The sequence below is a fragment of the Haplochromis burtoni genome, unplaced genomic scaffold (assembly GCF_018398535.1).
Source record: "Haplochromis burtoni strain Fernald_Lab_line unplaced genomic scaffold, NCSU_Asbu1 Contig_500, whole genome shotgun sequence".
NCBI classification, from domain to species: Eukaryota; Metazoa; Chordata; class Actinopteri; order Cichliformes; family Cichlidae; genus Haplochromis; species Haplochromis burtoni.
In genome coordinates this window covers 100,281-121,737 of record NW_024582861.1, presented here as the reverse complement: position 1 = coordinate 121,737, position 21,457 = coordinate 100,281, and the positions used below count along the sequence as shown (strand labels likewise).

Genomic DNA, 21,457 nt, shown 5'->3' with positions numbered 1-21,457 from the left:
CATATCGTGATATGAAAAAATCTCATATCGCCCAGCTCTAACTAGAAGGCACACTAAGAATACCTGTTTGAAGTGAAATTTATTTTATTAGACTTGGGACCGTAAGCTTTACTGTGTAAATGGATCCAGTTTAACAGTTCAGAGCTCTAATGTGCAGGTGTCACATTATTAAGAAACAGCAACACAGAGCACAAACAGCAATAAAATGATTAACTGGAATTAAAATGTTTATTTTCCTGCTCTGTGCACTAAATCGCCAGATTTTCTGCCATTATTAATCATGTGTCCTTTTTACAGGAGTGTTGCATTTTACCGGTGTATTTTCCATGTTCGTTATGGATTTTTAATCACCATTTGACAATCTCTCTGAAGTAGGTGGCACTCATAGGGACTATTATCTGTGGAAGAAAGTCATATGATCTGTGAAATGCCCCCTTTAGATTGGTTACATGCTGCCAAGACCATCTTTCATGTGATTACACAGGTGATAAGGGTAGGTTCCAGATAGGAACGATACCCTAGGTATGTTGAACTCGCTTCATACTATAGGGTCAAGTGCTCCACAGCTAAAGCACATGGTAAAAGTGGACTTTATGGCAGACCCTCCGAATTAAACGAGAACACAGTAAGACAAAGTGTGAAAGTGTGTTTCCCCTCTGTGTTTCATCCCCATTCCCTTCTTATTTCAACAAATGAAAAATAGCTGGCCTAATTTATCACACACAATTTCCAACAGTGACCTCCTGAGATTCATCCAGAACTCAAATGGTTTAGAAGAAAAACATCCTCACATCATGGTGAAGCTGTGAACAGTGAATAATCTAATAATAAATGTCTGCTGAAATGAAAGCTCAGCTCCAATTTCACTTTATGATGCCCAAGTATAGTAACAATACAGTTATTTTGTTGCTTAGAATGTTTTGCTTGATGATTAAGCAAAAACTGCTTTTTGTTTATTCTATGCAGGTTAATCATCAGAATGCCAAAAGTCATTGGTGAAAACATGTAGCCCCTTGGTGAACAAACGATAAGATCTGGTATAACACTCATGCACTTGCACACCCTAACTGAATGTCAGGCAAACTACCCACGCTTACCAATGCTGAGAAAGGAAAATAATTGCAATCTTGAGTGACTGATATGTGGAAGCTCAATAATGGGGCTCACTCTCCACGACAAACAGGGATGCTTCCCTACTGCATCTGGTCCTCCATCACTGGGTCATGCGGTGGGAGACAGACTATCCATCTGTACCTCACAATTACATAAATGTATTCTGTTTTAACTTAAACCCTTGTATTTCATTTCTAACTATTCTGAACTACAGTGGTTTGGCTGGAATGGTGAATAAATAAGTTTATGAAGCTCTTCAGCCAATAATTAGATTAAAAAAAAACAACTGTTACCAACTCAAGTTTGTATTACTATTCAATCTCAAGCACACCATTATTACTAGTATTATCAGTATTATAACCAAACTGACCTGCCAGCCTTTGTCTGCTGTTCTGTAGTAGGGGTAGTTCTTGGTGATGTGGGTGTATATTCCGTTCAGTGTTAGCTGTTTGTCCGGAGCCATGGTGATAGCTTGAACTATTAGCTGTGCATATGAATATGGAGGTTTGGAGTCATCCTGCAGGAGACATAAAGTGAAGTTTATTACGCAGGAAATGTGTGTACATATGAGCACACATATGCACACTGACACAGAGGGTTTGTACTCTAAAGTCTATGCTGCTACTGCAAACATTGGGCAATTTTTAGACTTCAATGAGTAACAGTGATATTCAGAGTCCTCAAATCCACTGAGACTTCTCTGAAGTCTGCTGCCTTCATCACGCACAGTTCTTCTCAGACATTTAGTCTGAATCCATTTCCAAATCAAGCAGATAATAATAATAATAATAATGGATTGCATTTATATAGCGCTTTTCGAGAACCTCAAAGCGCTTTACAATTCCACTATTCATTCACTCTCACATTCACACACTGGTGGAGGCAGCTACAGTTGTAGCTACAGCTGCCCTGGGGCAGACTGACAGAAGCGAGGCTGCCATATCGTGCCATCGGCCCCTCTGGCCAACACCAGTAGGCAAGTAGGGTAAAGTGTCTTGCCCAAGGACACAACGACCAGGACAGAGAGCCCAGGGATCGAACCGGCGACCTTCCGGTTACAGATGCGATTCCCAACCCCCTGAGCCACGGTCGCCCAGATAGACTGTAAGCACTCACCCCTTCTTGCCCTGTTCACATTATGCATTTCCTCTCACCTTTGGACTGTCTTCACCTGAGGCCTCCTTGTCGTTTTCTGATTGGGAGCTGTCTCCTATAAGATCGGAGGTCAGAATGCGAGATGTCCTGTAGCTGGACAGTCCTGCCCCACGTGGACTTGATGGGCAAGAATTTGCTGCACTGTGAAAGATATTTAAAATGTGTCTTGATTTGAGATGGGGAAAAAAGCCACAGTTTTCTAATCTGCTTACATACAACTAAGCAGTCCTACCTGATGGTTCCAGTAGGTGAAGGCAGCGGGCTCATGAGGTGTGCAATGTTGTCAGGAATGTTGATGGTCAGGGGGGAAATCTGGGGCTGGACAGGCTTGATCGGTGATTCTGGCACGTTCCTTGGCTCTTTCTTGTCATTGGACAGGGCTGTGAACGTTATTTTTATACTTGTGCTGGGAAAGCGGAAACAACACCTAAGAGAAGGAGAAAAGAACCAAAAAACTATTATACTATTTAAATGTGTGAAATTATTCTGCCAGTCAATCAAGTGCTTATTACAATGTTACTGCTCAGACCAGCTGGTGACAAGCAGGCCAAGGAGGTCCAACTACTGTGATTCAGTTTCACACTGTTTAAATAGGGACATCCTCCATTATGTAACAGCTCATGTCTAACATGAATAGCTTCCAGTGCATGGTTACATTCATACCCGTAGATTTTTTTTAATGTAAGCACATGAGCAGCACTGAGACAAATAATGACAGAGCAAAGGTTGGGAACATGAAGTCAAGCAAGTACTTAACTTCGGTGCCAACTTTAACTATGCACCTGGCGCTGGAACACTGCATCATGAGTAAAACTAGTGTATAATAACTCTTTACCAGCCTTTTATTGTGAGGGAAAATACTGTAGCCGGTTCTGTATTATGTCAGAAACACCACCCACGCAAGTTTAATAGTTAGCCTGTGTTCCTGACATGTCGGGAGAGACAGCTGTTGAGGGTTATAGCCCCAAACAAGAATTTTTTCGCTTTGTGAAATTCCAACGTAATTCTACTATAATTCGGCCATTTTGATGTTTCATACCATAGCTATTAGTAAAAGCCAGCACTATGAACGTTATCAAAATTTAGGTTGTGCCAAGCCTCTCTGTAATTAGGCATATCCAAAACACGTGATACATATAAACAAATGCAACAATGAAGTAGAATACTAGCATCCACATGACGCACCGATTCTTAGCTGAATTATGACTATCTGACGTCTCACTGACGTAAGCAGCTCGCTAAACACAAGCCGAATAAACCAGCAATAAATAATCAGCGGTTATGAGTCGGGTTCAGCGCGCTTCCAGTAGTTACCTCTGCCATTATCGTCCATATCTGCGTGTCGGTTGACCATTTTTTCCTTTGGTCACACACACACACACGAGCTGCACGTACCAGCTTAGTGTTGCTTGTCACAGCACGTGCAACACCGCAGCAGGACAACAAAACAACAACACACGATTCCAGAAATAACTCGATTTTCCCCGCACTTTAAGCAAACTGGGAATATCAATCTTACATTCGCGGAAGCTGTAAAGGTGGAGCCCCTCTTCTCTGGAACACCCCATCAACAAACACCCCGTTTTTTCCAAGGCATCGGAGGTAGAATTCCCCCGTGCCGGTGCCATCTTCTCCTGCGGTAAATATTTCTAGGTGCCGGCGGGAGATGAAGCTGGAGTGTCCCATGCTGACGTCCACGGAGCCCTGCGAAGAGTTCCGGCCGATGGTCACGGACTTTTTCTTCATGAGATACTCGAATTCTCGGCCCTCCAGCCGGGCTACCGCCAACCCTGACATCCCGCTTACCACCGCCATCTTCTAAGATATCTGAAGGGGATTTAGAAATCTGTCTTAAGCGAAAATATATAAACAGTTGCAGGGAACCAAATAATTTTTTTAGGGGGACGGGTTGTGAAATAGAGGGGAACCCAATTTTATACTGTGGAGAATTTAGCTAGGAACGTGCCAGCCCGGGGACACAGCGGCTCCGACCCACCGCCGTGATGAAGAGGAAAAAAAAGGCGTATCGACCAATCAAAAACGGCCAAACGGACGGAAGTACTGTGACAGACAATCTTTTCAACCAATGGGAAAGCAGGTTTTATAGACACAAGCGTGGCGTTTACCAATGACAACAATAATAAAAATAGCCGTATAAAATAGGGCTCGGTTGCGGCGCAGGCTGACACGCAGATGGACGGAGAGATGGAAAATGCGGCGCAGGAGGGGAGTCTAATGTACATACAAGCTGTGTCCCAAAAATGTCTAATGTTCGTCCTTATTTATATTTTATAAACTAACAGAACCTAATGAAGACAGTGTCTTATATTTAATACTAAACTTTCTGCCTCCCGAAATCTCACATCCATAAATCCAGAATAACACATTTGACGCCAAATTACAATTTTTTTCTTTCTTTTTTTTTCATAGTCAATTGTGCACTAACTATCTAATCTATGTATACATTGTTCACCTGGCCAGAAACGAGAGTCTTGCTTTGGCTGCCAAGATTTGGCTTTCTGTAGCCAAAAGTCAGCATGTTATGACAAGAGCATTTAATGCTAAGTTATCAGTACACTTGATTAACTAGTTGCATACATAAACTATACAGGTGCAAAGTCTTGTGCATGCTCTCTCATCCAGGTAAGTAAATCCTGAAAGGTTGATTCTGTTCACCTGGATGTGGGAGAAACATTTCATCACTCATCCAAGTGACAACACCTACAGGCCAGTGAAAACTCAGTGGTCTCAATTTGCATATTAATGATCAAGGAACTGACCTCACAAACCATTGTTCATTCAGTGTTCTAGTTTCAGTCATTGTGCAAATGTACTGTTTATAAGGTTGTGGAAACCTGCAGTCAGCTGGCACTGAAGAAGTCACGTTTCTCCCACTGAAAACGCTACGTCCAGATGAACAGAATCAACTTTTTGGGATATACAGGTGCAACACAGAGACACACCTACTAATTAGTCCTAAATAAAACAATACTCATTTGGTACTAAGGGGCTCAAAACATTCCAAGAAAATATTCTCCACACCATTTCCTTAACCACTGATGTACACAATGGTTCAGGCAGGGTAAATCCAGGCTTCAGTTGCAGTTGAGACTTATCAAATCAGACAACATTTTTCCGGCCTTCTGTTGTCCAATTATGGAGAGCCTCTGTGAACTGTAGCCTCAGATTCCTGTTCTTAGGGCTGACAGGAGTGTTGCTAGGTGTGGTCTTCTGCTGCTGTTGGTTTCACAAGTTGTGAATTAATAGATGCTTTTCTGCTTGCCTTGGTTTAATTGAGTAGTTAATTGAATTACTGTTGTCATCTATCAGCTAGAAGTAGTCTGGCAACTGCCCTTGGACTTAGTATCTACAAGGTATTTTCTCCTAGAGAACTGTCAGTTAATGGATTTTTTCTCTTTAGAAGACCATTCTCTGTACACCCAAGAGATGATTGGGCTGGAAAGTCCCAGTAGTGCAGTCGATCTGGCACCAACAGCTATGCCACATTCCAAATTACTTAAATCATCCTTCTTTCCTGTTCTTATATCTTATATTAATGAGAATGGGAAATGGTAAACATAATAATAAAAAGTAGACACATATTCTACACATAGGAGATTTTTTAAAAAGCAGTAAAGACTTGGTTACATTTATTGCTGCATAATTCCAGTTCCATGCAGTAATTTACCAGACCAGGGTTTCTGTGCATCAGGTTAGTTTACTAACTGTAGTACAGCAGCTACCACGCTGTGAGGACAGAGTCTGTATATGAAGATCATGTTAAATAATGCATGTAAAATCACTCATTCTGTGTAGACACTGCCACAGACGTAGACTGGTTTAGACAGGGGCCTAGCACCACAAGCTGTTAGACGTCTGATGCTAGTATGTGCACGTTCTTTAAGATGTCATCAATATTCAAAAAAATGTACTGCCCTGAGAAAGGCCATGCACCATGCTACACGTGTTCTTTCACAATGACGTAATCAGTTTGAACTGAGCTACATCCAAGAGTAATGCACCGTTCACGAGGTTTATGAGTAACATTTGGAACTATAGATTTTGAACCTACAAATACTTTCCTCTCAAAGCCAGATGTGACATAAAGTCAAAGCTGGCTTTCAGACTTTTGAACTTAACACAAATATATTAAATTCAGACCAAACATAAATAAAAAAAAATCAAAGGGACAAGAAACAGACAAAAGAACAGAACAGAAAACAAATTTCTGATAATGTCAGATAAAACCAAACAGAGCACATTCTTGAAAGCTGAGACGTTAGGGGAGCTGGTAAATTGAGAGATTTATGATTTAACCACTCTTTTACTGGTATGTGGAAATAAAAAAAATAGCAATTTTTCTGCTTAAAAGGTTCAGGATCAACTGGGTGATCCAAAACTCACTGATCTTGACGCTAACCTGGTTTCTTGGGGTCTTCAAACAAAATGAGAATGATATTAGCCAAGCTAGATTCAATCAGCTATAATGATAGCTTGTCCCTGTAATGCTCTAAAAGTTAAGACTAGAATTTTAAAATGGAACCTAAATCTGATTGGTAGCCAGTGCAGCGACTTTACAACTGGGGTCATATGAGCTCCCTTGTTCGAGTGGGTCAGTAGCCTCGCTGCAGAGTTTTGAACAACCTGTAGACAAGCTAGCCCTTTATTGTTTAGACAAGTAAACAGGTTGTTACAGTAGTCGAGTCTTGTAGAGACAAAAGCATGTATTATCATCTCGAGTTCACTTGTTGACACGATGGATCTAAGTTTTGAAATGTTCCTCAAGTGAAAAAGCAGGTTCTTACTATGATCAGATTATGCTAAAGGAGGACTTAACATACTCTTCTTATTATCAAGTTGCCAACATTAATTGATTCCTTCCACAAGAATTGGAACAGCATGGGCGTCACCATTTACAGCCCCCAAATACTGGTCTGTGTAAAATTCAAAACAAGACAAAACACATTTAATTCACAATAGAAGAATAGAAACAATAGAAAACATGTCACATGTATAAACTTGTGAGAAAAATATATTATTCTAACAATAGTCCGCTAATGTTTGGGAACTGATGAGACCAGTTGCTTTTAGTTTCTTAACAGTCGTAACAGTGTCTTCTTTGCCTTATTTTCGGTTTCATGATGGGCCAGATATTTTTATTTGGACTCTGGGCAGATCAGGACCCAGATTCTACGAGGAAACCATGCTATTGAACTAGATGTGGTTTATCACCGTCTAGCTGATATATGGAAGGCCTTCCTTTAAATCTTCCAAATAGGAGCAAACCTTAAAACATACCTACCTTTAAGCACTGATGGTTCCTTTCCAAATGTGTGAGGTGAAGAAAGTATACTTTCTTCACCTCGCACATTTGGAAAGGAATTCTAATTTATTCTGCTAGCCTATAGGCTAGCAGAATAAATTAGAATTAACACGTTTAATTTGCTTTATTTCTACCACAGAACTTTTATTTCCAAGGACTCCAGTCAGGGAACTTTCTAGGGGGAAAAAGGTGATGCAGACCGCTTGCCATCTCTCACACGTTTGTGCATTACTGTTTCGATACCTCAACTTTGGCAACAATTGAGTTTTTCTTTTCCACTGTTGCCAAATGCTTGCTCAGAGTACAAGTCTTCTGTTTTTAGGGGTTTTATAAAACCGAATGGAAGTGAATTGAATTAGGCTTTTTGGATTTAGAGGTGATATTGGATTGACATTTGTTTGGAGTGCTAATGCCAGCTAAACTTTGTTAGTGGCATTTTCATCAACCAGATTAATGCCACAAGTAATAATAGTATAAGGACAAAGTTTTGGCTCATAATCACAACATACTGACCAAACTGATGAACATGTGCATCACCTTAAGTTGTCCTGCAATATACATCCTCAAATTTTAAAGTGTAAAATGGTTCATGTGTCTTCATTTTCACCAGAATTAGGTTTTTATGTTTGTGATCTGGTAAAAATTCAACCAACAATGAATTGTGGCAGCTGTGGCTACAACTGTAGCTGCCTCCACCAGTGTGTGAATGTGAGAGTGAATGAATAGTGGAATTGTACAGCGTTTTGAGGGCCCCGAAATGCGCTATATGCAATCCATATAAATGCAATCCATTAATAATAATAATAATAATAATTATTATTATTATTGTTATATGTCCACATGTGATATATTTGCTACAAGTGTATGGGGTATCAGTCACAGCAGGTAGTGTAACATAAGTCAAGTGCTGCCACCTGGTGGATTTATAGGGTGATGCTGCAACATCTGAGGCGTCTTTATATGATGAGTGCTCAGGAAGTGTATGCCTGCATATCTCTTAATCATATCAGCTTATCAGCTGTATAAAAGAGAGCAGGTAGGTAGATTCATACAAGGCGTAGAAATGCTCTATATGACTATAGGTCTGGAAGTGCAATATTAATCAGTGTACTGAAATATTTATCCCCCCAAATACTAGGACCAGTATGTTTCTGTGCATCTGTAAAGGAAAAGATAAGGATGTTCTTGGCTCAGTCTATATCAACACATCTTATGCACAAAGGTTACTTTTTATTAATATTATCATGAGTGATTTTTAAAGTAGTAACTGATTTATTAATCTTCAATCTTTGCTAACAGCATGTTTTAGAAAGCACTAAATAGTTTGCAATAGAATCATTGTAAAAAGTAGCATAGGTGTAAACTGACAGTAAAGACTGCTTTGTAACTACTGTAGTTATAAAAAAGGAGAAACAAACAAAAACCTTCCACAAACAAGCTTTATTTTACAACTCAGTAAAGAGTTCAGATGAAAGTTAAATAGTGTAATCCTTCAGTTTTAATGACTGACTTTTCACTTTGGTTTTTTCTTCTTTCTTTCCACAGAATCCAGATTAATGAAGTATTTTCTAGTGATGTAGAACCTCATTAACGTATTGAGGACCCTGCACCAATGCAGTGAAAGAGAAACTTTGATAAATTAGGTCCTGGAGCCAGGAGTTAATTTACAGGAAACACAGCTGAACAATTTTTGGAATTAATTTTGAATGTGTACAGCAAAATGGACTTTCATATCAGGTTATACTGATTGGATTCAAGCAGCTGTAGTTGGTAAAGAAATAGCTGCAATGCAATATTCATTAAAGAGTACGACTATTTGAAGAAGACTAATTCTGAAATTTTAATTGGATTTACACTTCACAAGACACCTGGCTGCTTTTGGACTTCTGTGGACCAGGAACAATACCAGGTATAATAATATTATTAACTGGGAAATGCAGTTGCATTGTGGGTGGGTGGGTGGGTGGGATTTATTGCAGAGCGCTTATAATAAAAGCAAACATCATTTCAATGTGTGCGCCTGTTTTTGTGTCTCTATGTCCTCGTGTCTGTGTTTTACTGTTGCTTTTACTGTTGCTACCTAAGTGTGTTCTCATCCTCTAATGTGTCTTTGTGTGTGTCACTCGTGCTGTGGGGACAAATCTGTCAAACAGGACCAGCTTCATAATGTAAATTGTTAGATTGGAGGGTACTGAATGTAACATAAGAGTCAGGATAAGTGTGAAATTAGTATAGGTAGATGTTATGTCTTTGGTTCCCTTTTTCTGCCACACAAAAGTCCAGTCATACAGCTGACTTAAATGTCCACCACTAAATAAAATCAAAATCAAAATGAAATGATGCACAGCAAGCATCTACACTACCCATACTAACACGTAGTCTAGAGCTAACATTTATTTCTATATATTTTGCAGAGGCAGACTTTCCTGTAATATTTGAAACCAGCCTTGATCAGTAAATCTCCAGACTTTCTGAAGATCTTTTAAGAAATTTTCTTTGAATATTGGATATCATGAAGAAGTGGCAGGCGTGGAAAAAAATGAAACTTAAACCTAGCTTCATCAGAAGTGGTGTCATGTTTAAGAAAAGGCAGAAAAGGCTGAAGGACATTACAAAAGAACTGGACAGAAAATCCCGTGGCAACAGGTATCAATGAGTAAAGAACTCAATTTGCTGTCCAAATCCACATCAATAATATGCAAAGACTAATATGTATGTAGACATATTCAAAATACAGTAGAGGTACAGTTATGGGTTGAAGATTTAGCCAGCAGTGTAGGAGATCTGTAAAAAAAAAAGAAAAGTGTAATAATGAATGGAAAAAGTACTGTGAGATTTTGAGCCACCATGCAATGCCATCAGGAAACCATGTAATTGGCAATGATTCTAAACCCACTGCTAATGCAGTACAAGCATACCTGAATAGAAAAACACTATCACCATATTTAAAGCAGTTTGTGACTGTTGTGATCTCAGTACTTCTTCATTGGTAGAAAAACTAGATATTCATTAACAAAAATAGTTTAATAATTTAAACAAAGCAAAAATGAAAAGAACAACCAGGATATGACTTGATGTGAAGAAAACGAAATTAAATTCCTTAATTTGTACAAAAAACAAATGATATAATAAATATGGGACACCCTTGGTCTTAGCTTCAAAGTGAACTTTCTGTTCTCTGTGCTACGTTGATTGTACTGCAGAACAGTTCACAGATACCAGAGTCAAATCGTCAAGAGATAAGGTTTCCAAAATTGTAAATCTGCCTTTCATTAAACAAAACCTTTTACTGTTCTACAATGCTAAAGTGCAGTTAGATTTTACTTAAGCAAAATCTTTGTCACTCAAAGTCTGGTCACCCAGGTGCTATTCCGAGCACAAAAACCTGCACAAATCTGATTAAAAACAATGTTATAAGTTATTTCAAAAATCCTCGAAAATTATCTTTGCTAAATGGCCTGTATTTGTATAGTGCTTTTACCAGTAGGCGAAGTGTCTTGCCCAAGGACACAACGACCGAGACTGTCTGAGCCGGGGCTCGAACCGGCAACCTTCCGACTACAAGGCGAACTCCCAACTGTTGAGCCACGATCGCCCCTACATACACAAACAGTTTACTATACAGGTAATGTAAATAATCCACTTAAGTCAATTGTCCCTAATGGGTGTTTATCAAATATAAATTATGTAAATTTTGCTTTACCATTTCAAACTTAAAAAACATGAATTTGTTGGTCATTTTTAGTTTATCCAGCTAAGCTTATACAGTGTTGAGGGTTCTGACGATCCAGCTGTCAATCTACAGTTGACAGTTCACTCTTCCTCCAATAATATTGGTCAGATTTTAGTAAAACTTGCACACAATGATTACCTAAGGGGTCAACCAAATTTTGCTTCAGGTCAAGGTCATATTGATTGTTTGATTGATTGATTGAATCTTTATTTTGAACATGTTGAAAAAGTACAACAAAATAGAATTAAAAGAGACAAATGAACAAAGCAAAACAAAAGGAAAACGAGCAACCACAACTCCAAATAACTTTCATGTTCAAAAAGGAGCAGGAAGAAGCTTATTTAATCCCACTCCTTTTCCACTATCTAGTATCAATAGACTACAGAAATACCTCCTTGCAATTACATTATATGTCATGTGAATTTTTTTTTAAAAATATATATACATATATGTTTCTATCTATCCATACATACGGATATACACATACGCACATATACACATTTTCAATAACCCCATTAACACCTCAAGGATACACAACCTGCAAATATATATATATACCCATACCAACATACCCGTGCACCCGCACACACATGAAAGTATTAGACAAGAACAGCCTATCAAATCTCTACCTTTTCCCTGTACCCTGTAAAAACCATATCCTTAAACCGCTTTTTAAACTGCGCCATGCTTGGACATTGCTTCATATCTTTACGTCACGTATCGATTTCTCCTCTGCCCTGCACATCGACAAAGTAAAACAATCCCGTGAAACTTGATTTTTCTGCTGCATAGTTTTGTTCATATCTGTTCCACAGCTTCACTCCACACACAGAGATGCAAAAACCTTTTAATGTTGTACAGATATGAGGATGTTTTAAATTTAATTCCCCCCTCAAATTGTATCCCCGTTCCCTTTTAGAAAACATATTTAGAATATTGTCAGGAAGCAGGTTATTTATTGCTTTATATATAATTTGTGCTGTGAGAAAATGAACCAGATCTGTGAATTTTAGAATTTTTGATTTTAAGAATAGTGGATTTGTATGATCTCTGTAACCAGTTTTATGGATTATCCTTATTGCCCTTTTTTGTAATATAAAGATTGATGATAGCGAACATTTGTAAGTATTGCCCCAAACCTCTGCACAGTAATTCAAATACGGTGCAATCAGGGAACAATAGAGAATGTGGAGTGCTTTGTGATCCAGAATGTGTTTTACTTTACTCAAGATTGAGACACTTCTTGAAATTTTGTTATGTATATGATTTATATGAGACTTCCAGTTTAATTTATCATCTATAATCACACCAAGAAACTTATGTTCAAGTACTCTTTCAATTTCCACACCATCTACATGAATCTGCACTTGTGCATTTCTAAGGGAATTCCCAAATAAGATAATTTTAGTTTTACTTAGATTTAGCGATAGTTTGTTCCTGTTAAACCATTTTTTAATTTTGCACATTTCTGAAGTAATTGTATCCAGCAGCTCCTTTATATTCCCCCCAGAACAAAAAATATTTGTGTCATCTGCAAATAATACTAATTTTAATATATCAGATGCCTTACAAATATCATTTATATAAATAATAAATAATTTTGGACCCACAAGCAATGTCCAAGCATGATGAGGAATGGACACCCAGCTTCACAAATTATTTCCTGTCACTTAAATAATTTTTCACCCATTGCAGTACAACCCCCCTAATCCCATACCGTTCCAGTTTATTAATTAATATGTCATGATTGATTGTGTCGAATGCTTTCTTGAGATCCAGAAATACTCCAGCTGCATACTGTTTCTGATCTATAGCATTCGTAATCTCCTCAATTGATTCGATTAATGCCAGAGATGTTGATCTTTTTGATCTGAATCCATATTGACTGTCAGAGAGTAATTTATATTTATCTAAGAATTCGAATTTGTTTTACAATTACTTTTCCATTTTCACTAGAATCATTATTACTGCTAGAATTTTTTCAGATTTTGATGTTTGGTGATGCATCATGAGCTAGATGAGCTGCTACATTGTTGCTGTTCTCGTATGATTAAAAACAGCTATTTCTTGTCAAAAAAGCTAATTAGTTAGAGAAGATACAGTTAGAATATATATTATAACCATGTTCACAGTCCACATCCACATGAAAACAAAATCTAGATTTAAAAATCAGTAAATATATGATGTCTATTTTTAAAATATAAGAAACATAAGATAAAGCTATGGAATACCAACATATTTCAGACACAGTAGCTTTAAATGATTTTGTGGCATGAATAAGGCACGGCGGGACCACGGAGCGACGTTCAGAGCCAACTTTATTGTAGTCACGTCACACCACACCACCACCAACCCCTGAGTCCCCGTGTTTTAACACGGCAGGCGTGATTGCGGATGCCGTGCAGGTGCGTCCGCACGGCACCGCAGACCACGCCCCACCACAGATTTATTTCCAACTTCCTTAACATTTTGTTTGTTGATGTTGTATTTTCCTGTCATATTCCTAAAGTTTTTCCAAAGGTCAATCTGCTACAATACACCTGTTCACATTCAGTTAAGTTTTGTTAATGAAGTGAAATGTAGGACAAAATGTAAGCAAGTAGAATACTATTATATTTCAATGAACTTAAAGGAAGTTCATTGTATTTAAATATAGCTTAACACCGCCCATAAATAACTAGACCTGTCAGCAGGATATAAAGAAACAATGATTGTACAGTATTGTGTCCAATCGAGCCAGTGTTATCAGTTGAACTATGGCTGGGCCGTGTATGTGTGCAACACCAATGTAAAGTAGGTTAACCATGCCTGGTTAACATTAGAACACATCTTTATTTACCTTGGTGACTTGGAAATAGCAAAACCTCCTGAGGAAATGGTCGTAAGGATAAAAAGAAATATGAAAAGTCAAAGCACAAATTTGAAAATGTCTCAGCTCACTAACGAGGGAAACACTGGCCCTGATAATGCAAGTTTTAGTTTAAATTTGGAGGACAGTACCATTAAAAAAGTACCATTAAACGCCATTATTGGACTTTGGACTGCAAGACTGCTTGACATCAAATGAGAACAGTATGAATTGTTGGCATGCCTGACTGCAACACAACACTACATTAGAACGTAATCACTTTAGCCTTTGTCACCACTGCACTGAGGCAAACAGTGTCAGTTGACCCAGGCCAAACTTAGGTGTGTTTGCATGTGGGTGCTGGCCGGGCATTGTTCAGCAGGCAGACAACAGGTAACTGAGAAGCATGTTAGGTGTGAGGTGGAACCTGAAGCCCCAGAGACACAAGAAGACAGACACAAAGTGAGATTGCAACACCTTAGAATCACATGTCAACCATCTCTACAGTAATTTTCCTGGACCTGTCTGAGCAACGAGGCTAAAGTTATGAATTAGTAATGAAATGCTGACACATTCCCAAAGACTTCCCTTGTGAGAGACTAAATGACTGTGTGGGATTGCTCCTTGAAAAACAACAGCTGTACTCAAAAGAGATTATGAGTTGGAAACAGGGATTGTGCAAAGATTAACGAGGCACTGTAGCTTCATTTCGAAATCCATTATTTTGTTCAACATGTCATTTCATCACATGTACTTGATAACAGTTTAGTGTTGCAGCGCTATTCTTGTTGTCAGTATTGTAAGCCTGGGGATTATTGTGGTGATAAGCTTAGACTGTTAATAAGGTGTATGACAGAGAAACAAGTTGTACCTCATTCCTGGTAAAGATTACGTCAGAATACATATTTCTAAACAACCTCTGTTCAAAAGTTTGACTCCACAATATGTGTAAGGATGCAGATGTGTGGGACTACTGAAAAATGTTTCCTGTCTTTTCTCCTCACACAAACAAATTCTTGTAAAATGAGAGCACACTTGCCCCAGTAACTAATAGACCCAGTTTGGCTGGTTTCTGTTAAATGGGTTGTGTGACCAATTCTTAGATTTCACAACAAGAAAATCACCACAGAGACTAATCACGAGCAAAAGCCAAAAGAAGGAAATCAGTGGGGACAAAGGAACAACATGAATAATCTCATCAGGATGTAAATGAAGTAGAAATGTGCAAATAGAGGACAGTCTCCTGATTTCCAGGTCAGAGTGAGGAAACACATTTAACATCCCAAAAATTTGATGAAATAAATGAAACACTATTTAAAACAGAAACAAAACAATCAAAACAGAATCATGTTACACTGGAGAATCAGACAAGAGCTAGAATAAGCACAACCACAGTGCACCCAAACACTTACTTGCAGGATTTTTCCAGGGGTCTAAAAACATGGCATTCAAGGGCCCACAAGAAATCTGAATATTTAATCAGAGATGAATATAGTGTCAAAAACACTGGGCATAAATTTCAGGCTCATGTGCATCTCTGTGCCCACATTTAGATGTACTACACAAAAAGTGGCACTGATGAAGAGTTTGAACATAGTATGTATTGAATAACTGTTGGAAACAAATCCATTGTCCCTAATTAGTAATAGTACAAAAGTTTTATCATCAAAAATATTTAAAAATACTATTTATGCAGAATCGTATATATTAGATTACTGGATCATAATTACTGATTGAGTAACACTTATCAAACTTTAAGCTGGATTTGATTTACTTTGATTCTTTTGGAGAGTTTGATCTGTAATAACACATTATCATCAATTAATGGATTTATATTTTAAAATCTGCAAAATGATAATCTAAGCCTTTAAAGTTAATGATATAGAGCACTAACGGATTTAAAAAAATTAGTTAAAGTAGAAATCGCCACAACACAAAAATAAAGCTGAAGTACATTATAACTATATTTCAGTAAAGTACATTCTGACACTGGCTGCTAGTTGTTCGTCGGTAGTAGTTTAAGCCTGCTGGTATTGGGGCTGGATTGAGGGTGGGGGACCGAAGTGATCCCCCTCTGGACATGTCCCTGATCAGAAGGTGATAAGAAGTTACCATGTCACTGTCTTAATGTAAGAAACCAAACAGCGTAAAAAACCCCTAAAAAACAAACAAACATGCAAAATGACAAGAAACAAAATGAGAACAAAGTTAGGTAAAGTAAAACAAGCAACACAAGGAAGTATTAACCAACCACAACAATAAAGCATACAGCATTGTGATTTGCACTTTTCTTTTAGTCTCTTCTCTCTTGCTAATGTTACTTTGGGAATGTCTTACATGCTGATGTGCAGCTGCTGAGTTTAAGGTGCTCAGCATACAGGGAGCATTTCAGGTCAAGGTTCCATCTCTTTTGTTGGTGAATCAAATATCCACCTATCAGATTGTGATGAAGCTCAGAATTTTCACCCTACAGAATATAGAGATGTTTATTAAAGGAAAATTATTCTCGACTACATAATGCTTTAAATGTGAAGATCTGCACCTGAAGCTTCAGCGCCGATTCCATGGTCCAACATCACCATCCAGAAATCTGCTTTGTGCTTCTAATTATGACACAAATGGAGAATCTCAGTGATGTAATAGGTCTTCCACTGGTACCTCTAGGTTTCCAAGATACCAGAAGATCCACAACACCAGGCTGAGGTGCTGTGTGCCACTCCTCTAGCACATGAGGAGTGGCCCAGAGAAGACAAAGAAATCCCAGAAGTCGAGGGGAGTGAAAATACCAAAGAAGAAGAGGACAAAGCCTACTGCATCCAGGAAGACAGCAACAAAGAAAAACACCAGGCAGCGTCCAACAATGATGAGAGAAAAAAAAAAATAGACATACAGAACAGAAGGTGAACTCAAAAAAAGGAGAGCATCAGACATAAGCAGTCATCCATGAAGATAATCAGGCAATGACTACATTCAAATACACTTTATTGAAAAAAATAATTGACATCTGTCATGAAAACAGTGCACAAAAAAAAAAAAAAAAAAAAAAGACTATGTCCAAGACTTTTTCTTCCAATGTGCACAGCCCGTCTCCTTAATGTGGATGTGGGGCTCTTCCCTGATTAAGAAACTGTCTCCCCTATTTAATAATATATTTTTTAAAAATGACATCAGCTCAGGTTTTTCAGTTTGTTGGAGTTTTTGGAACGTGGCTCAGGCACGGTGAAGGAGTGAGAACCACCCTTCAAAACAACAGGAAAGTCGGTCATCACCTGCAAGAAGAGGAGATGAGGCTTTTATTTACTGGCTGAGTTGAGAATCAGATTAAATTAAAGTATCAATTGCAACTGACTTTCAGAACATGGTAATAGGATATTACCATTATTTAACTAAGAGCCAAGTTAATTGTATAAATATTTTTTTCATGATCGGAATGTGAATATAAATTTTAAATAATAAACTAACATAAATAACTGATTATTATCTGCTATTTAACCCCCAAGAAAAGAAACGAAAAATACATAAAAATACATTAACCCTTGAAAGAACTAGATGTTTACTACAAACAAAGAAACAAACAAACAGTGATTATTAGTGATTATTTGTTGCTATTCAGCATTATTAGCCTACTATAGCAACAAGTACATGCACGGCTCAACACCAAATCCTGATCCTAACTGCTAATGGCAGGATTAATGTATGTTATGAAATATCTTGTTTGCAGTTTTAGGTCCACAGTGTAATATCAGATCTAACTGATAAACACATTACACGCTGACTCATTATATAAAGAATAGGTGGTTGCTACAAAAGCAATGTTATCCTTAGGTGGAGGCGTGTGATCACTGGAGGAATGTACAGTGATAAACACGGGTAATATAATGTGCCTTCAGTCAGAACTGTGGGCAGTGAGTTCAGTGATACTGAGGTCTGCACCGTGACTCCGCCCAAACACACCTGTGTTTTTAAACCAAACCTTTTACTGACTCCAAGTTTAGTTCAGTATACTGAAGCAAAAAGACAAGTGTACGATTAAAGGGGGCTAGGTTTAATTACAAAAAGAATAGATTTAGATGAATGAAATTTAAAATGCAATAAAGACATGCAATGAAGCATGTCAAATTAAAAGAATATTATCTAAACATAACTGACTGCAGTTTAGTCAGGGAGTAACATAGTTTTCAGTAGCTATGATTTATAATTAACCTGTGATGGCTGGTCTTTTTTCCAATTACAGCTGGATGTTTGTCTGAAAAATACTTTTCTAAAGAGTAAATATCTTATTTATCAAAAGTCTAATTTAATAAACATCAAGTCTTCCTGGCTTTTACCTTTTTTAAATAAACTGTAAAACCCTTTTTATGTCATTGTATAAATGTTGGATAAAATAGATTGTTTAGTCAGTAAGGCTCAGCTCCCGAAACATAGACTGAGCCCACATAAGCATAAACTTTTTTTCAATAAAAGTCTTCATTGAATTTTTCTTTTCTGGGCCTGGGCTGGGTTTAATCCATGTATGGAAAAAGTGCTTTAAGATTTAGTACCAGAAACCTTGTAAATGTAGAAAAATATAAACTCCAGTGGAGGTATACCGACTCTTGTGTTGAATTCCCAGAAACATGGGACGTGACCTTAGTTTAGTGTCTCAGTGCTTGCTTGTCTTACATCAAACGCAGTAAAGTCAGAGTACAGAACACAGCCTTATTGTTGCGAATACAGTGTTTGCTTTTGTGACCACAGCATTTGTCACATTTCCATATCTCAAGATCATTAGTCAAGTTAGGTAATGTAGGACTCTGGCTAGGAGCCATTAGAGTTAACTACATGGAACTACTGGATGGGCAAAGGCAGATTCGTATATGCTCCCTGCTCGTTTTCTGTGGCCGGGTGCCCAACCATACCTACAACCACCCACCCACCTACCGATCTACCGCACTCCATTTCACTGGATCAAAAGTGCTGCTTTGTTCCATTAAAATGCAATTGCTCGTTTTGGCCCAAAGGTCTGGCTTGCCAGCCAGTTACAAGCAAACTGACAGCTAAAATAATAACTGTGAAGGTGAGTAGAAATGGTCAGGCTCATTAATTAAAAGCTGCCACAGGCCACTGAAGATCTTTTTACAGCAGCTAGGAAAAGAAAAGAAAAAACCCCTCAATCTATTATTACAGTTATTCATGCGCTGAGTGCTGAGAAAGGTCCTGGAAAGCTACTCTTTGGAGGAGCTGGTGTTGAGCTCCACTCTTTGGCAGAGCTCTAATCTGAGGGCACCCATTCCTCCCCTTTCCCTGTGGGTGACATCTAAGAGTAGTGTGATGTAAAATATCTGATAATTGTAACTGGGGTGATGGCAGTTCGAGTGGGTTGCCATGTCATTATGTAAGACAATGTGGATGCCAACATCACTGATGAAAGAGTTAATGCTGTGGCAGTGAGCAGCTAACAACAAGCAAAACAACAGCAAAGTGGCAGGAAGGGTGAAAGCAGGGCAACGTGCTGAATATTTATGACTTTCAATTAGAATTGTTTTTGGGTTCCACACAGTCTGGGGATCATTCATTTTTCAGTTTGCTTTAACTTTTACAGAATGTAACAGGTTACAGTGTCAGGAGATTCAGTAGGTTAGGGAAGGAGCGAATGAGTTTTCAAAGTCTCCGCAACACTGAACAAGTTCCAATAATAGACTCAAGACAGAAAGGACGCGAATAAGGCCTCTGGTTTGCTGTTGGGTGAAATACGCACCATGATCTGTCAGAGCAGCCTCTCTGGTTTGCAATCCTGTGCCTGCAGACCCACATCTGAGCTCCTCAGCACCCCCAGCTCCATGTTTTTGTATGCTAGGGATGCGCACTCAGTCCCTCCATCAAAGCCTTTGTTGTCATGGCCGGACAAGACTAAGTTGCCACCTTCCCACATAACCCGAGGCGGCGCAGACGCACGCACAGTGCCGCTCATCTCTTTCCCGTTCCCCATGCTTTTCTTCTTGAAGTCATCTGCTTCCATGGGCTTCTTGCCGCTCACGGACAGCCTCTCGGACAGTTTCCTGGCCCAGTACCTTAAGTTGATGGAGTTTGTCCTGTCAGCCGAGTAAAGCTGTACGTTTCCCGTGTACCACAGTACCCACCACACTAAGCTGAGAAAAATGATGAGTGAGCCCGTGTAGATGAGGAAATCTCCATAGAAGCGGCCGTCCAGCTTAAGGTTTCCGAAAATCCCGACCAACAGTACGATCAGACCAATAACGTCAAAAATGAGGGCGAGGAAGAATAACGGCGGGCAGTTCCCCACGAAGCGGCGATCCATCCCAGAGCAGAGTCAAGAACCGAGCCCAAGTAACGGCGCAGAGTAGCTCAAACAACTTGTTCTTCAGCACGCACATTTCCACACTCTTACACCTGTGCGGTGATCAACTGCGCAAACCCCGCCCTGATTCCACGTCACTGACTGATTGTCAGGTGGATTTAACCTGAACACGCTGCTGCCTAGATTTATAAAACATATTTTTTGTATCTGTGTGTTTCATTATTTATGTTGTGCACGTTTAGTCTGGTGTGTTATCTGCACAATTTAATTGTGTCACCACCGTCATCTGATTTGAAACGTCTTATTAATATAAAAAATAGTTATCTAAGCATTAAAGCTCTGAAATATGTCATATCCACTGATTTTTATTGAATTATATGCCCTAGGACAGCGGTCACCAACCCCCAGGCCTCGGACCAGTACCGGTCCGTGAGTCGTTACCGGGCCACGAGAGTTGAGGCTCAGGTGTGAAATGTATGGTTTTCAGGGTTTTTTATCGGTTTTCAGCGTTATTTTGTTATCGTTTTTATCGTTAACTTGGTTTTCCTGGGTCTTTTCACGTGTGTTATGAATAAATCTTCTTTTTTTCGGTATCGGTTTAATCTTGTATTTATCCTCGACACCTTAAAGGCCGGTGGTCGGGCATAAACCGGTTCGTGGCGCAAAAAAGGTTGGGGACCGCTGCCCTAGGAGACAAAAATCATGTTTTAAATAAAATATGCTTTCTTGTGTACAGCAACATATTTGTAGAGTGCAACATATCTCAAGTTTGATTTGAGAATGTTTCTGTGTGAATTATACACAAAATAATGCTTTTTTTGGGTTTTTTTTTTAGGAAGAAACATGTGTTAGTTAAAGTTAAATGCATTATGCTGTATTAGCTTTGAAAAATCTTATCATAATGAGCTCAATATCAAAAGTTAGTGACTTAATGTTAACAAATCTACACTTTTCATATAGTGTAGTTCAAAGTGATCGCTGAGAAGT

The 21,457-nt window shown here is 38.7% G+C and overlaps 2 protein-coding genes across 2 annotated transcripts in view; both read right to left on the bottom strand.

Annotated features, from left to right (window-relative positions):
- LOC102296978 (forkhead box protein K2) overlaps positions 1 to 4,294 on the bottom strand; it is a 19,881-nt gene extending 15,587 nt beyond the window's left edge. The window contains exons 1-4 of the mRNA XM_005946898.3: positions 3,788 to 4,294; positions 2,501 to 2,695; positions 2,268 to 2,409; positions 1,484 to 1,630 (exon numbers count right to left, since the gene is read on the bottom strand). Of these exons, the coding sequence (XP_005946960.1) occupies positions 1,484 to 1,630; positions 2,268 to 2,409; positions 2,501 to 2,695; positions 3,788 to 4,083 (780 nt within the window). The 5' untranslated portion in view covers positions 4,084 to 4,294. The remainder of the gene's footprint in view (positions 1 to 1,483; positions 1,631 to 2,267; positions 2,410 to 2,500; positions 2,696 to 3,787) is intronic.
- Positions 4,295 to 16,104: 11,810 nt separating this feature from the next.
- On the bottom strand, positions 16,105 to 20,597 carry LOC102297281 (transmembrane protein 238). The gene is made up of 2 exons (XM_005946899.3): positions 19,910 to 20,597; positions 16,105 to 17,441 (listed from the first exon to the last, which is right to left on the bottom strand). The coding sequence occupies exon 1, from the start codon at positions 20,468 to 20,470 to the stop codon at positions 19,919 to 19,921; it is 552 nt and encodes a 183-aa protein (XP_005946961.1). The 5' UTR covers positions 20,471 to 20,597; the 3' UTR covers positions 16,105 to 17,441; positions 19,910 to 19,918.
- Positions 20,598 to 21,457: the final 860 nt, after the last annotated feature.